This window comes from Topomyia yanbarensis, chromosome 1 (genome assembly GCF_030247195.1).
Source record: "Topomyia yanbarensis strain Yona2022 chromosome 1, ASM3024719v1, whole genome shotgun sequence".
Lineage (NCBI taxonomy): Eukaryota > Metazoa > Arthropoda > Insecta > Diptera > Culicidae > Topomyia > Topomyia yanbarensis.
The window spans coordinates 151,979,995-151,998,103 of record NC_080670.1 but is presented as its reverse complement, the minus strand read 5'-3'; the positions used below and the strand labels follow the sequence as shown (position 1 = coordinate 151,998,103).

Here is an 18,109-nt window from a genome sequence, read left to right as displayed (position 1 = left end):
AACATAACAATAAACAATTCACACTTGTTTATGATTGTTTAGAATCGGCATTCTATTCCCACGTTTGTTTGCTACGGAGATAACATAGTTACCCATTCTTGTTTTTTTTTTTCTTCTTATTTTGCGGTTTAATATTGGTAGAAGTCGCTCTTACTTTGAAACCATTCTACGTGTGCATTTACAACTATTTATAAAGATGTAATTATAAGGGACCTAACAAAAAATGAACCGCACACAAATACCTGTTGTATAAAATTCGGTATTTTATTCAAACTATCACCGGGAACACAGACGCAACAGCAATACCCCACATAGACGGCTATTCGGAGTTCAAGTTGCTTATTCCAAAAATCGTATTAATACACCTAATGATAAATCTCCCAAATTCTTGACAGCCAGCTGCCCAGAGCAACTATAGCACGATAATGCTGCTGCCATAGTTGCTACCAAATTTTCCCATCCCGTGATGCAGAGGATTTCTCTGTCACTGGCAGCAACACGTATCGGACTAACATTCCTTCCTTTCCCAGAAGATCTGCATTCGGACGTGGCCGACATCGGTATTGATTAGTATTCAGAGATCAGTATAGATTGCACTATGTGGTTCATCATGTTGTTTTTAAGCATGTTGGTCAAAGAAACATCAATCTCAATTGGCTCCGGTCAATAACGGAGTAGCATCCACATGCGATCTTTGATTCTGCGTATGCTTTTTATTATTTCGATTATAGAGGTTTCAACCTTAGGGTCATTTGCCTCTATTTTGGGATAGAAAAAACTCTCTAGAAAAATCTCTTACCCTATGTACAGGGGTGGGAATTGAACCCAGGTGAGCTACGTACACGGCAATCAATTTACCAACTACACTATGCCCGCTCCTATGCGTATGTTTATGCTTACTTGGGTTTGTCTCCTTCCATACTGATAAATCAACGATGGTCACGATTTTTGACGTAATTAATTAATCACTCCACAGTTCAAAATATGTCACGTTACACAAATTTAACTGATCTTTTTCTTCATATTTAATAATAGTTTCTGGTTCAAATTGTTTCATAAAGCAGACTCAACGTTAAAAATATAGGTACATTGTATGAAAGCTACCGATTACAAGTTATGTTTTATCCATTACATCACAATAAAGAATAAACAATAATATATTTCTATCTCAAATGTTCGAGCATCAAATTTAAAGGCAATGTGTCATTGAAAATGAGCATCCTCGATTATGCAACTAATTTTTCCTCAATCTTTTTATATTGCATATAAATAGTCTTCTTCATTTAATTTTAAATGTTCGTTAATTTGATATTTTGAGGGAACACACATTCGCCGAATGATGCCAATCTTTTTTTGATTGAGCAAGCTAATTTCTTTGTTTGTTTAGGGTTTATTTGTGCGTACAGAATAAGCATTGTCTTGTCTCAGTGGAATGATGACTGTTGAATGAGGGTTGAGAATAGACAATTCGCGATAAGGATAAAAAATCAGTTACCAATTTACGACATGTTAAATCATATTTAATCATTTTTCTCATTGCAATGAGTGCTTTCATATTCCTTTGAGCTGTGCAGACACTATTTATTAATCGCCAAAACCAGAAGCAAATCTGCATCTTGTGGACTTTTTCTATACAATTCATTCTTCTTATTTACTCTTGATAAACCTGATAACCGTGATAATACTTACTTTCCTTTCACATAGTTCGGTTAATAATAAAATACACGCCCGCTATGTCCGTTTTACAAAGTAAGGTTTTCAATACAGTTAATGCTTATTTTGGGCTACTCAAAATTATTTCATACTCTCGTAACAAAACAATCGATATTTTTAGTTGTAGCCCCAGCTTGTTTACCATGCTTAATTTCTTTCATCCCGATACTTTTCCTTTTGCTAGGTTTTCTGTGAAAGTAATAGGATAGCCCGGAGATTCTTAAAATCTAAAATCACGCGCAAACTCCAGCACAATTTCGAATCCCTAACCTAACTAACAATCTCCCCCATCTCAAGACACTTTTTGAGTGCGCTGTAGTGTATACCTCTAGCAAAAGAAAGTGTCGGACTCACATTCCTTCCCTTTCCTTCTGCGATCTACGTTCAAGTCTGTCCGGTACCGATATTGATCAATAAACAACTTGGGATTACCAGGAGCTGTACGTTGAATGATGATTTTCCACTCCAAAGCAAATCATCTATTGATTCTCTGTGCAATTTCAGCTAGTCCCGAGCAATAACGAAGCAGCAAACACGGGTGCTCGTACAAGCTAAAGCTCCAATTTTCTAGCGTCAAGTTTAAATTAGACTGTAGTGGAAAAATGTGTTGTCAGCTAAAATGTTGAAAATGTTTATTTTATTTATCTTATCACCTATTAAGTCATCTTCGGGCCTTGCAAAAAGCACTAACCACTTTTAATAATCTTCCGGTAGTCGCGCTGGTGCACTGAGCGCACGCTGCTCTGAAAATCTAGCGAAATCGTCTTTGGACACCAGCGGCTGCTCGTTCAGTGGGCCATAAGCGCGACTTTCGGAGGGATAAATGACAAGCATGGAAATTTTTGGGTCTGTTGTTCGTAAGTCCTAAGGTTTTCATTTCGACTTCCTCTCTTCAAAACCAATTAACTACTGCGCCAAGCTAACGCAAGTCCGTAATTGAAAACACTACAAGTGAACACACTAAATGACTCCCAACACACGATGTCCCGTAAGGGAACAAATTCTGACTCTATTTGAATTGAAGGTACTATTTCACATCGGGTTGATTATACAATGTAAATACTGTGTTGATAACCGGCGATACATCACACTGAAAAGTCCCGAAATTACGATTATGACCAAATAATGGCATACTGTATACGTTTACGTTTGAAGAAGTATGCGACCAAACTTTAGAGACCCAGAAACGCCAAATCATGTCCACGGTGAGGCTGACCAAACGTGTTGATTTGATTATTCTTCGCCGAACCGACGCGAGACGCACGCTCTCTCACGTGCCGTCCTTTCTTATCTGTCACTTCGATCGCGACGAGATGATTAGCGTTTAATAGATTTAAATGCGTTGAAATACGCTAAAGCTACGGTGCAAGTTGAAAACTTTGATTGGAGTTAACCTTTGCCAAATACAATGTTGAAATATTTCAGCTTCGTTCCAGAGAAAATTCATAGCACGCGGCAAATATTTATCTTTCTCATAACAAAATTAGATGGCGGCGGCTAACATAACCTCAAATTATGATGATTAATTTCACTGATGATCGTAAAACACCGACCACAGGAAGATCAAATTCTAATGTCCTAAGTAAATATGTGCCTTTTTACACATCAGCCGTGCTATAAACCGAAAAGTGGATCAAACAAGCGCAAGCATGTGTGAGTTCCAAATTTCTACTATTAGGCATTCCACCGAAAGATAGATCCGTTTCGAGGCAACTTCCGCACAGCATCAACATATGAGCATATATTTGAGCAAGTGCTGCATGTCGGAACCCTACAAAACTGAAAATCATCACACGATCGCTGAATGGAACCGCCATGCATCATTAGCATGAGAAAAGGTCGTACTGTTCCATTCATAACTCACCTAGGCCGGTGACGGCGAACCCGGTTCCATTTTTTCGGAAGATTCTCAAATAGAATCCACCGCCCGCTCTATCCGTGGATACTGCTCCAAAAAGCCGACAGGGGAGGGCGCCAAACCCAAACCGCGATCGTCGTCAACCGTGTTTGACATTCCACGCACGGACGGCGTCACTTCCCGTGCTACTGGTTGTACCGTGGCCGTTTCTGTGACAGGTATTGATTCGACACGTTATTTTTTTGTTTTGTTTTGTTTACCTTCAAATACGGTCGGCATCCTTGTATTATCTGTTCTTCTGCGCCGGAGAATTGTCGCACTCGGAAGGTAAATATATCTGTCATCGAAGGCAGAAGCAGACTTCGTAAGACACAGTACCGCCAAATTGCGTAATTCAGATGCAAATTGGAACAAATAGACCGGGCGATGTGTAATTGAGTTTCAGACGAAAATGTGTGATGCTTCTTAACGAAAAAGACAAAGTAGGTACTACCGACCAACCGAAACGGAAGTTGGAGCGTAGAAATGGAACGTGGGAGTGAAATCGAAAATGTTGGGACTACTCGTGTTCGCCATTTGTCACTTGTTATATTTATATTGGTATCCATTTATATGTTCAAAATGATTGAAAGGGCATTCTTACTGGACTACAGAACTACCTAAGAGAAGCCTTTATCGAATCTGTGTCTGCTATTCGAATATAAGTTATGATTCAACCTCGATCTAGATTACAGCTCGGATACAAAAATTAAATCTGTGATGTCTTAGTACAGTATAAATTTCGTCAATTAAATAGCGAACCATCGTGAATGATACTGCGGAACATAAAATAAAGTGCATTTTTTCTGCACCATTTGTGCACCCGCTTGCTACTGTTGCACTATGAGAAGGCATGTGGTCAAAATTCATAAATACAATATCTTTTTTGCTTGAGTCAGGTTCTAACTCCAACTGCTGTCAAAATGTATGAACTGACAGCAGTTGGAGTTGCAACCTGACTCAGTTTCGGGGTAACACAAAAACGACATAAATTCAACCTCGAATAACACGTGAGTAGGGCGTAAAAGTTAACCAAAGACGTTGCCAGCCATAGAGCCCAAAGGGACCGCCTCCCGAATTCAAATTTAAAAAAACGAAGCCGAAGAAATAGAAACCCATGCTCCATGTTATTCAGTTAAATGTCGTACAATAATATTCGCTCAACTAATTATCTGGGTATTCAAATGTTGCTAATGCATATAAAATAATCATCGTTTACATTGTGTCAGGGCTTACTTTGATGCGTTTGATTCGTTGCTGCATGTTCACTTCGTGCAATAATCGGAGACGAATGAAAATCTACATCGATAAATGGGCAGTTTGTTCGTTTGGCGTTTTCAGTAGCGTCAATGAATATTGAAAATGAATGCAGATGAATATGATCAATTTTCATTCAATGAATTTGAATTTTTTATCTCTGCTCAACAGTTTAGTCTAGAAACCCTAGACCTGATAATTTTTGGTATTATTCTGTTCCGCAGTTACTAAGCTCGTTTGGAAAATTCGATGGCCAAGAAAAATGTTCAAAGTTCCAAAGAAAATTCTAGTTATCAAAAATTTTCCTCAAAAAAATTCTGCTTTCAAAGCTTTTATTGGTCACTACCAAGATATAGAGATTTTTTTCAAAACTAGTATTTTTGCTCTAATATCAGACCTCGGTTTTTCATGCATCTTGAAATCATTGGCATCAAACTGAAATTACTGGTTTCCGAAAAAAGTCTTTGGGACTACAGTCCATTTTAGCAAATTGTAGCAATCTTCGAAAAAAATAATTCGAAAAAGAAATTTCTTATTGATTACAAAATATGTATTCAGTTTGATATTTTGTTGAAGAAAAATAAACGAAACAAAATTCTTCTAAGAAACGCAACGCAAATTACAACAAAATGTGAATCGAAATTTGATGTAACATTTGCAAAAAAAAACAGAAATGAGTTCAAAATTTCAATTTGTTGAAATAAAACAAGATTTCTACTTTATACTTCATCTCATCCAAAGGTGATCACAGGGATCCAATAATCGCTTTTATTAATTTCACAGACTTCAATCATTAAACTTATGTTTGAAATTTGATAATTTTTTGATTATTCTAGACAAACATGTCAAATGATCCCAAGTGCAAATGACAGTTTCTCTTTGTTTACTTTCTCTTTAACTCGGTAATTTATACATTTGTTACTCAACGCTTAGCAGAATAACCCGATCAGAAACACATAACAGAAATATTTCAAAACTATAACTAGCATTGTTATTTGTTATAAATTTCTGTTATTTTAACTACTAACGAGACCTAATTTATAACACAATATGTTACAAAAAATGTGTTCTGTTATAATCTTGCTAGTCGAAATCAGAGTTTTTCGATATATCCTTAAACAATATTGAAAAGTTTTAAGATGACGCCGTAATAATCGAAAGAGAAAGTAAACAAAGAGAGGCTCTCATTTGCACTTAGGACCATTTGACATGTTTGTCGAGAATTGCTTTGCTCACAAAAACATGGAAGGCTAATAACCCGATCAGAATGAAATAACAAGATTATAACAGAACACAATTTTTGTAACATATTGTGTTATCAATTAGGTATCGTTAGTACTTAAAATAACAGACATTTATAACAAGTAACAATTCGAGATATAGTTTTGAAAGATTTCTGTTATGTGTTTCTGATCGGGAAATGTGACTATTGCCTTTCATTTAAGTCAGTTACAAGGATCAGCTATAGAACTGAAGCTATTGCAATTGGATTTGATTCCGATGGAGCAGTGCAGCCAGCGACAACTTACGTTGACGACGGAAAATTAATTTTTCATATATCTTCGTAATGTTGCAATATTATTGAAAACTGTTAAAACTTTGGACTGTCTTTGGCTACGTTTGCCACGCAATTGGAGTGTTGTAAATATTCTAGGAGAATTGTATTGGGCATTAGAAGGAAAAAATTAAACAGCTTCTAGCACTGCAAGGCTTCCCCATATCTTTATCAAAAAAGGCGTTTCGTGGAAAATAGCTTTGAAACCCTACATGCACTAGAAAAGAGCTGGACATAAAAGGGTTAACGAGTAGACGCCAAATTTCTATGTTCTATTTGACAACCAAGATGGGAACATCCGGTTCAGTTAAAACCTCTAAAACCCCATCAAATGAGCATTTTGGAACGGGATTGATGAATTGACGTCAGATATCGATGTTCAAGGCCTTTTTTAAACCAAGGTGGCGACTTCCGGTTCAGTGGAATTCTCTGAAACCCCATCAATATTGGTATTTTTGGAACGGGATTGATGAGTAAACGTCAGATATCAATGTTTGAAGCCATTTAAAATATCAAAATGGCAACTTCCGATCTAATGGAATTTTGTATAACCCAATCAGCATGCATATTATCATAGCGGGTCTAATGAGCGCATGATAGAGATCAATTTCTAAGGCCATTTTGAAACCCAAGATGGCAACTTCCGGTTCAATGGAATTCTCTAAAACTCCATCAATATGGGTATTTTTGGAACGGGATTGATGAGTAGATGCCAAATATCGTTGCCTGAGGTCATTTCGAAAACCAAGATGTCTACTTCGGTTTAGTAAATCATGTTTTAATCCAAGATAATGACTTCTAGTTTAGTGGACATCTAATTCATTATATTATTAGGACAGCGAAGACCCGATTTTATCTGCCCCCGGACTTTGCCTACCCTGATTTGGTCAGCTTTTTTAGTTGGATTTTGAGCCTTGCATGAAAATCCGCTCGATGAGCTCTAGCAGACGTACCAACTCAAATTTGAGTAAATCCATTCATGAACACATGTTCTTATCTTATAAATGCAAAATATGCAAAAATAAATGCATCTTTTTGATCCACATTGGATATTTATGGATATTTAACCATCTTGAGTGTTGAAATGACGTCAGACCTCTGGCAACTGCACATTTGTCAATCAAGCTCCAAAACAGTCCACAGAATATAGCTAAGCTGATAGTCGCCATTTTGTATTTAAAAATGGTCTCATACATTGATCTCCATCATGCCTTCATTAGGGACCATTCATAAATTACATAACGCAAAAATTGCCCAAAATTGACTCCCCCCCCCTCCCCCATGTAACAAAATGTCACAAATTTCTCTATACCCCTCTCCCTTCTTACGTTACAAATTCCAGGAAAACATTTTTTTACATGTTACGTAACGATCTAGCTAACTCCCCCTCCCCCATATGTCACAACATGTCACAATTTCTCGTACCACCCCCACCCCCCCCCCCAAATACGTTACGTAATTTATAAATGGTCCCTTAGGTTCGCTCTGAAAATATACATACTGATTGGGTTATAGAAAATTTCGTTAAACCGGAGGCCGGCATCTTGGTTTTCAAAATGGCCTCAGACATCGATATTTGGAGTCTACTCGTTAACACTGCACTGTTCCGAAAACAAGCAAATTGTTAAAGTGCGGGCCAAAAAGAAACCTCAACATTCGACTGTTCCATTTTTCCAAAAATCTTCCAAGGCAGTGATTCTCAAGCTGGGGTCCGCGGAACCCTAGGGAGCCGCGGAGATGTTGCTGGGGGTCCGTGAAGAAATATATATTTTTGAGTGGATATTGAAAATACAAGTCTTGTTTCCTAACAGACTAAAAATAATATATTGGTAGCACGCAAAATCGATTTTTAACCGTGGGGGTCCGCAGCAACTCAGAATGATTTTTAAGGGGTCCTGGGTACAAAAAAAGTTCAGAACCGCTGTCCTAAGGAATCAGAACAAAAGCAGAAACCGTGTTACTTGCATAATCATGTCCCCCCGAAGCTGAACTCGATACTGCTCCCCCTCAAAGAAATCTCCGCTTCCAGTTAACCAATGGACGATACAGCTCCAGTTCTACCAACGCCACTCATTTAGCAATCAGCAACTCAAACCCTGATGTCACCATGACTGTTTCGACTGCCCGACTGTCCGATGGTGACTTATCTCAACAGCTAGGAATATATTACCAGAATGTGAGAGGACTGCGTACGAAGATCGACGAGCTGTTTGTGGCTACATATGATGCGGATCAGGATATTATTGTGCTAACAGAAACATGGCTGAACGACGATATAAACTTGCTACAGTTATTCGGTCCTAGGTACACGGTGTATCGCAACGATCATGATAAAATTGCTTCCGGCAAAACAAGGTGTGGTGGTGTTCTGATCGCTGTTTCAAATCGGCTATCGTCTAAGCACAAAATAGGTCACAACAATGGTCTCGAACAACTCTGGGTGAACGTCAATAGCCATGGAACAAATATCTGTGTAGGTGTTGTATATCTCCCCGCAGCATATCGATGCTGCGCTGGATATATCAAATTCACTTGATCCCAATGCTTATCACTTACTATTCGGAGATTACAATCAGCCTGGTATAGTGTGGAAAAGCACTTCGTCCGGCTATGCTTATGCCGATCCCTCTGACTCAACCTTATCGAGATCTAGTATTTCTCTACTGGACGGGATGTCCCTTCTTAACATGCTGCAGATGAGTACGGTAAAAAACGGTCGAAATCGCACCTTAGATCTTGTGTTCATTAATGAAGAAGTATCAACGAATTGCCATGTGTATCAGGCGGATGAGTCGCTTGTTGATATTGACTCCCATCACCCTCCATTTTCTGTTAGACATGCATGTCCACAGCATATTCTTTTTGACGAGATGTACGAAGATTTGGAGTTCAATTTCACAAAAACTGATTTTGTCGGACATAACCACTCGCTGGAAACTATCGATTGGGAGACTATGCTGAATAACGCGGACAGTGTGAATGATGCAACAGAACTATTTTTCTTTGCACTAAAAAGTCTATTCAAAATACATGTCCCTGCCCTGCGTCCTAGACCGAAACCACTCTGGTCCAATCGACGACTACGTGAATTTAAACGAACAAGAGCAGCGGCGCTCAGGCACTATACCAATCGATGGAATCCTATCACTAAGCAGGAGTTCATTTTCGCGAGCAACAATTACAAAGCCTATAACCGATTCCTTTACTCTAGGAACGTCATAAAAACTCAATCAGACCTTAAGCGAAACCCTAAACGTTTCTGGTCCTTTGTAAATGGAAAACGTAAGGAGAGTGGACTTCCTACTACCATGACCCTAGCAAACGAAAGTTCTAGCACGATCAGTGGTATCTGTAACTTATTTGCAAAACATTTTTCGGATACATTTGAATCCATTCCGTCTACGATAGCGCAGGTTGAAGCCAGCCTGTGGACTTAGGTACTATTCGTTTCTCTGATGAAAACATTATTGCAAGCCACGTTTCCTCTGTGTTGGAAAAAATCGGTTATGTTTCCCGTCTTTAAGAAAGGAGATAAGCAAGACATAGCAAATTATCGAGGCATAACTTCCCTTTGTGCTGGTTCCAAACTGTTCGAAATTCTTGTTAGCGATGTGCTATTCCGCGAAGTCAAAACATATATATCGACAGCCCAACATTGGTTTTACCCAGGTAGATCAACAGCCACGAATTTAGCACAATTCACTTCGCATTGCAATACAAGTATAGAAACTGGAGCCCAAGTGGATACCATCTATACCGATCTTAAAGCAGCGTTCGATCGTGTCGATCACTCCCTTCTACTGGCAAAGATAGAGCGTCTTGGTGCCTCGCACAGTTTTACTGAGTGGCTCAAATCATATCTTGTTGGTCGTTCCCTATCTGTTAAACTAGGAAATATCGAATCACATAAATTCAAAAACTTATCAGGTGTGCCCCAAGGTAGCAATCTCGGACCATTACTGTTCTCCTTGTTTTTCAATGACGTTTGCAATGTCCTTCCGCCAGGATGCAAACTTATTTATGCAGATGATCTTAAACTGTTTCTCATTTCTGGTTCACTCGTGCTTTTTTAGATGATACCGAGTTTTGTTGAAACGTCCATGATCCGCGATCGAAATGGTTGTCGCCCATGACTTCAAAGCAGACTCCAGAACACTTTTCCGATACCATGTCGCATTTACTTTAACGCCAGGCTCGATGAAAACGATGGGAGATCACCCATCTGCGGCTACAACGGTTTAGAGTTTACGAATTGCTTAATTTGAAAAAAAAAATTTCGTCAGAAAACACGATGTTCGGAATTTGACCGCTTTCAGTCAAACGAAGAAAACCCCATCTTTTGAATTCCCTCACTGATCACTTGCGTTCACTTTTGGCAAAATACTTTTGTACACTTGTAAACAATACTCCAAACTGCGCGAACGGTTTGAAATTTGTTACACTTTGAGTACCGGACCATGTTAATCTATAGTATGTATCATGGGAACTAAGTAAGGGTGAAATCTGATTGATATGGTATCCCATTTTTAACACTGCCAAATTCGTAGCGTTATCCTTACCAAAAAGCTGATTTTCGTACCACAGAAACAGATCTCTTGCCAAACCATAATTTCATAAAAACAAACTTGAATCTGTCAAAAAACTTGCCGGAAGCAGGAGCCATTGATCTTCATATGGGCCGTCTTAAAACCCCTCGGGGACGCTGGGTACGGATGAATTAAGGGGTCCCTATCATTTAACATGTGCAAATAAATGTATAGTAGGATGATTACTGATACCACTCTGAGACTCTTCCAAATTTGTGTGGGAAAAAATCCTCAAAAAATATGAAGATAATATTAGTGAAAAAAAGGAATGTTCTTGCAGTTTTGTGGTATTCAAGTTCATGTTCAAGCACTTGTTGTTTTAAAGTTAAAAAAATCAAAAAACAACATTTTTGGTTCCGTGCCAGTCTAAACCGGTTTTTGCATAGTGGATGATGCTTAATTCGGCTATAACAGTGTCACGCTGTCGAAAAGCAGATCCACATCCGCAGAACGCTTGCCAGACACAAATTTGTTGGCGATCGTGTTCTGTTTGTCGCTAGGGTCCCTTTCAAACTTTGTGTACACATTGTGGTCCCTTTCAAACTTTGTGTACACATCCAAAACATATTTTTTGCTTAGATTAAATTAAAAATAGAATCCAAATTTTGGAGCGATGCTTAAATTAGTTCAATGTAATCCTGGCCTTGTTGTGCCGCGTCTCCTGCCAATATCATTCCGCTTGGTTGTCCGATGCTTCTTGAACGTTTTGATCACATATGATATAAATTAATGTTTGATTCCGATTCGATTGCTACTTTTAGCCTTTCTATAAAGAGCTGCAAATAATCGAATGCACCTTTCTTCGAATACAGACTTTAGTATGGATTTATATTTATCCTCAGTGTGGGACCAGCAAAATCCCGAGGCCCCTGGCCCAGGCTTAGTGTTCCCATGCGTAAAGACGGTACTGATCTTCATCAGCATCAGGTCGTACATCATACGTGCTCGGAATTTGTGCCCCATATTTGTTGTTTTTTGTTCAATCTATTCCCATAATGGATGAATTATCTCGAATAGTTAGGTTTGCCTCGGGTTTTCATCCAAACAATTCTATTTCGATATCATTTTCCAACAATACAATAAATACTTGGAATAATCCAATATTTATCGTTAATAATATCCTATAATCGAAAAGGATGCTGGTGTCAACTAGGAGGTTGAACCCTAGTAACAATTGAGGTTTTATGGTAATTTTATAGCCACTCATAAAACTTATATTGCTCTTGTAGCATGCTATAAAATTTTAATTGTTACTTGGGATATCACTATTCTCTTGCTCCGGACAATCCCAGCCAAGAGGTCATATGGCATCCGGAGGCAGAAGTCAAAAATTGGTCCCCTGCGTTCCTGCTCCCATGTCACAAAAAGCGACAAAAACAGGACCCTCTTCTTCATTTCTTGCATCTGTTAGACTTTCTAATTTTGTGTGTTAAAACAGTAAATTATTTCTTATTATTTAATTATTTCTTCATGTATTCGTAATAAACCAGCTTGCTTTCTAGTAGTTAGAATAATAACAAACAATGCGCTCGTGAAATCGCTAGTATGTCCGCCATGAAAGTAAGGATTTAACTTACATTTACACTTATTTTGGGCCGCTCAAAATTATTTCACAACACTAATCAACAGTTAGCAAACGGCCGCCGGATAGGACAACTTTTCAGATGCTTGATTACTCGTTCCTTGCGCAACACTAGGCGTAACGAAAATTTGGTATCATTTTTATCTGCAGGAATTTATCGGACTTAGTTTTAATTTCATTTTGTTAGAGCCTGTACTTCCAAATGCAGTCTGCTATCAGCACGAAAACAATGCAAGAAGTGCACAGCTCACAACACAGTTGTCCCAGTATACCCAGCACAGACTCTGAGTAAAAGCTTTTTCGCATTCTTACAGATACAAATGATGATATAGACATATATCGAAACATGGATCCCTATGAAAGAACACATAAATTTGAAAATCACCATAAAACTTCGCATAATATATAGGGTAATAGGGGTGTTTAGTGTTCAAAATAGTCCATTAAACGTAAATAGTTGGGAAAAATGAAAAATCGTTAATGCGCATGTTTCTTATTTTGGACCACTCAACTTTATTTTGGACCATAAATTAAGCATATTTTGAACCATCGATAATCCTTTGCGCCTTTGCTGCAAACATATTTTGGACAAATTTTGAAGCAGATTTTGGACCATCTAAATAGCATAGCATAGCCAAAACGACCGCAATCATCATGGGTGGCTGATACAGTGACATCTTTGTATACAATACACTACACACTTGACTATGTCCTTACGATCGCCCAAGGGAACGAAATGTTAGTTGAATACCTGCTTAAGAAGATGCGGAAAACACACGCAATCTCCATAGACATTACGGAAGTTAGAATTGGTTAGTAGGGAAGGGAAATGGGATGTGGGTTTACATAATATTCAACTATATGGATAATGAAAATTAATTATAAATTAGATTTATCTTACCAAATTCACTTGGCTGGTCTGTAACAGGTGCAGGCTTCCGGAACCACCGTTATGGCACTTTTTTCCGAACATTCCACTTAGATGGGATACCAACAGATTTTGGACCATCTAAATGTACACACATCTTACTTTGTATGATGAATTTGTATATGATTGACTTCCAACAGATTTTGGACCATCTAAATGTACACACTTCTTAGTCATTAGTTTTGAAAATTACACTTTACAAAAAATAACACTTCGTTGTTGGTTCCAACAATGCCACCTCCTCCTGATTTTAGACCAGTCCATCTGAAATGTGGAAACACGAATAAAAATTTTCAATTCAATGCTTCCTATTAAACCATTTCACTCAGTATATAACGGGAATTGCATTCTAACATACGAATTTCAGTGTTACATTAGCAAAATTTGTTATGAGCTTTAAATGGAAGAATGTACAAATCATCGTCAGATGGTCCAAATTATGATACTGGTCCAAAATACCCTCGTTACACTAATTAAGTGTATATGGAAATATCGTTGCTGGCAGATGTCTTCAGAACCGGTATCCTATTTGAAAACTGTTGGGCCTATCCCGAAACTCTTTTCTGGGTACGTGCTTGAAGTTAACTGTCCAATAAAAAAAACACTTTGAGGAGTAAATTCGGATAAACCGCTACTTGCGGAGCACAGCGCTTGAGACTCCACAGAATGGTTTCGCTAATACATTTGCTTTCTCATTCGCTACTCAAATGTCACAATGTTCTTGAACCCAGAATAAATTAAACTTATTTTTCACCGCCATGTGTCGGAGAGCACTCCCACACTATTTTTAAGCGGCATTCCGCAGTCCTTAGAATCGAAATATTTTGACCATTTGTTAGAACACGATCCACCCATAGTTCCCCTGTTATTTACGGGAACGTGTTCGAAACAAAACCATGTTCGTAAGACCTCAAATTCTTGCTTCCAAAGATAGACGAACAACAAGTGTGCCGTCATCGTTGACTCGCGAACAGCCGCAGAGTGCGCATCCAAGCATGTCAGTTGAGTACGAGGTATGTTTTTTGTGCCCCATCGCAATTTTCTGACGGATGGCGTTTCCCAGGAAATCGAACATTTTTGCGTTTCCGAGGAAAGCTGCTTTATACAAGACGTCCTAGCATGCGACTGGCAACACTGCTGGGCCCTTCAAACCGAGCAAGGCGCGCGGATGAAGCCCGATTCAGACGATACATCAGCTTCCGTCAACGGAAAGGAACGTCAACGGCACGTCACAGTTCCGTCAAGATAAGTTAAATGCGTTTCTCGTATGCCCGTTCACACGTTCCGTTACTCAAAACGTTCCGTGTCGTTGATGTTGTGTGTGAATGCCTCCATTTAACTGCATGCAACTAATTTTGACGTTCTGTGTCGGTGACAGAAGCCTGACGTATCGTGTGAATCGTACACAACACGTGCAATCCACGATAGTTGGTTCACTCGCTCGGTCTCATCCGCTACCTACCGTACAGCTTCTAGCAGGCTTCGATTCAGTTCACTTGCAATTAAATGTTTGCGATAGCAATCCAAGCATTTCAAGTGAGCAATGGCGAACTCAGCACTTAATTAGCGCACTTCTTTAGTTCTCTGCGCCTGCAACTAATGATGTTTCATGATTCCGTGTATGGTCCGTACTAATTAAACTATACTGCAGTATTACGCTAGAAATGTGTCTTACTACGCGGATAAAAATATGTTCTGGCTTCGACACCTATTCGTCGCGAAATTTAATGAGTGAAAGTGGGAATGCTTCAAAAATAAAATACGGAATTGTGGTCTACTAAGCGAGATTTATCATGTAAACAAACTGGTCAGCTGTCACTGCAGAATCCTGTAAGGATGTGCGCTAAAACTGTACACTTTTCCCCAGATGGATTCTTAGTGTGCTACAAGACAAAATGCTAATAATTTACACATTCTCTCACACTCTCTCAACTTAACTCTAATCCAGATGCTAGGTCATGGTACTGGAACTCACAGGGCACTTTTCAATAAAAATGAAATTAAACATGCCTCGCGCGGCATTCTTCACAATGACAATTTGTAAACTATACCAATGACTGACATAATAAGGTCTAGATGGAAACCATATGATCTCTTTCTTCGTCGTTACAACAAATGGCGACAAGATACGCGATATCGCTGGCGGAATGCGCTAGTCGCGCGGGAGCGGATTTATTTGATATTTAATATTCCATTTTTTTTTCCTTATTTTGCACCACCCGGACCGAACGGCCACGTTATTACGATATCCCAGAGCTAAGGAGATCTTAATTACACGAGATTGCCTTTGCTTCCACTTTTTCTCGACCATGCCATGAGACTAATTAGATTTTGCTCCCACACGCGATAATGGATGGGGTTGAGATAGGGAGGGGCGAGTTACTCAGGACGAATATTTTTTTTTGCATGCGGCAGAATAACTTAATTTTTGTGTGTCTGTTTCTGTTCTAGATCGCCGACAGATAAGAAGAAAAATCACATCAAACGACCGATGAATGCGTTTATGGTCTGGGCGCAGGCAGCCCGTCGTGAGATGTCCAAACAGGAACCAAAACTGCAGAACTCTGAGATTAGCAAGGATCTAGGGAAAATGTGGAAGTAAGTATATGCGACTGCGCGCAGTTGATTTTTTGTATAACGGTTTGGGATGATACTCTCAAGAAAACATTGGAATTTCGGTCGACAAACCAAAAAATGTAATGTCGACAGTCGACATCGTTCGCGCACGGTTTTCCTTGGTGTATCCTTTGAATACAGTACTGATACGAAGAAATTGATAAGTAGATAGCGTGATTTGTGTAATTTTAGTTTCGTATATTTTGAATCGATGATGATGAAGTTTTGAATCGTAGAGTCAGGTAGTTGGTTGTTGTAACCGCATCTTCATAGCAAAAAGGCCATTTCGCAGAACGCCATTTCACCGACAGTCATCTCACTGAATGCCGAATGCAATTTCGCCGAGTAACTCATTTTGCTAAATACTATTTCATCGAATGGAATCACTGTGTTTCGTTCTTGGTCACTGTGTTTACGTTCTATATCATAAAAAATGGGATCTGCAACACTAACCCCTATGATAAGGAAAAATTTTCAGCTTGAACATTTTAATATTAATTCTTCAAAAGGGTTGAAGAGATTTTTGTAAACAAAATTATTTCGCTCATTATTCAGCTGCCGAGTCGAATTTCATGAAAAATACACATGAATCAACATCTTTACTCTTGGTAGAATCAATTTAAAATGTTCTCAGGGTTGAAATTATAACAAATTAAGCGAAATCATGGATTTGCTAAGAAGCGGCTGCGAAGACTGTTAAGGAGGGCGTCTAGTGTAAAGTGCTCAAACGGTAAGTTATTTTGTTTTACGATTTTGAAGGCAAGGCAACAGTTGATCTTTTGTGTGATGTTAAGATCTATTTATACATTTATAGTGCACGAAAAAAAATATTTTCTGCCACGCAGTGCGTTCCCAGAGTACACGTCCGACCATTTCCACGTCGAGGAGTGCCACAGCGAACACGATAACTCTTGATAAAATTGTCTAACACACGAAATTTAATAAGATTTGTAAAGCTTAAACTTGTAGTTACTCGATGAACCAACAAAATAGAAAAACGAGTTTCGGAAAATGGCATAAAAACCAAAGAATATTATATTTTACTGTAAAATTCGCTCACTTTTCTTCAAAATAATAGGGAGAAAACTTTATTTATTCAGTTTTGTGTGGTTCATCGACAGGCTTTACATATTGTACATTCTCATAAAAAATCAAGTCAATTCGTTGATTAGTTTTTGACTTATCATGTTCGCCGATTTGAAAAACGTGGTTTCGAGGAAAACGCTATTAACCCATTCATGCCCATGTTGTTTGTGGACAACAACGTTTTTAAACAGCTATAACTTTTGATTGTGGCGAGATTTGCTCACAAAAACAAGTAAGGCTCATTAATGTGATTATTGCCTTTAATTTGAGTATTAACAGTTACAAGGATCAGCTCTAGAACTAAAGTTATTGCAATTAGTCCTATTGGATTCCAATTGAGCAGTGCTGCCAGGGACAGTTTACGTTGACGACGGAAAATGATTTTTTCTTATATCTTTGTTATGGTGCTATATTATTGAAAACTGATAAAACTTATCAATTTAGACTGTCGTTGGCTACGTTTTCCACGTTATTGGACTATTGTAATTATTCTAGGAGAATTGTATTGAGCATTAGAAGGTAAAAATTGACCAGCTTCTATCACTGCCATGGAAGCACCTATCTTTATGAAAATAGGCTTTTCGTGATTCTTGACCCCACCGTTTTCAAGGAAAAATAGTTTTGAAAACCTACTTGCACTAGAAAAAAGTTGGGCATGAAAGGGTTAAAGGGTGTCACACATCAAATTGCATCACGGATAAAACTCTATAGAAAATGACCCATTGAGTATTTTCTCTTGAAAATTTGGATAGAAGTAGTTTAGAGTGTATTGTTTACATTATATTTTTATCGCTCTCAGTTTTTCGAAAATTGTTGCTAATAGATTGAAATATGCGTATGTTATAGCAAATATGCGCGAGGAATGCATGTCTGTTAAAACAAAGGAAAT

At 38.5% G+C, this 18,109-nt stretch overlaps 1 protein-coding gene across 1 annotated transcript in view; it reads left to right on the top strand.

Moving 5' to 3' along the window:
- Window positions 1-18,109, top strand: part of LOC131677704 (transcription factor SOX-10) — a 68,579-nt gene that overhangs the window by 35,291 nt on the left and 15,179 nt on the right. Inside the window, exon 2 of the mRNA XM_058957687.1 lies at window positions 15,970-16,116. Coding sequence (XP_058813670.1) covers window positions 15,970-16,116 — 147 coding nt within the window. The remainder of the gene's footprint in view (window positions 1-15,969; window positions 16,117-18,109) is intronic.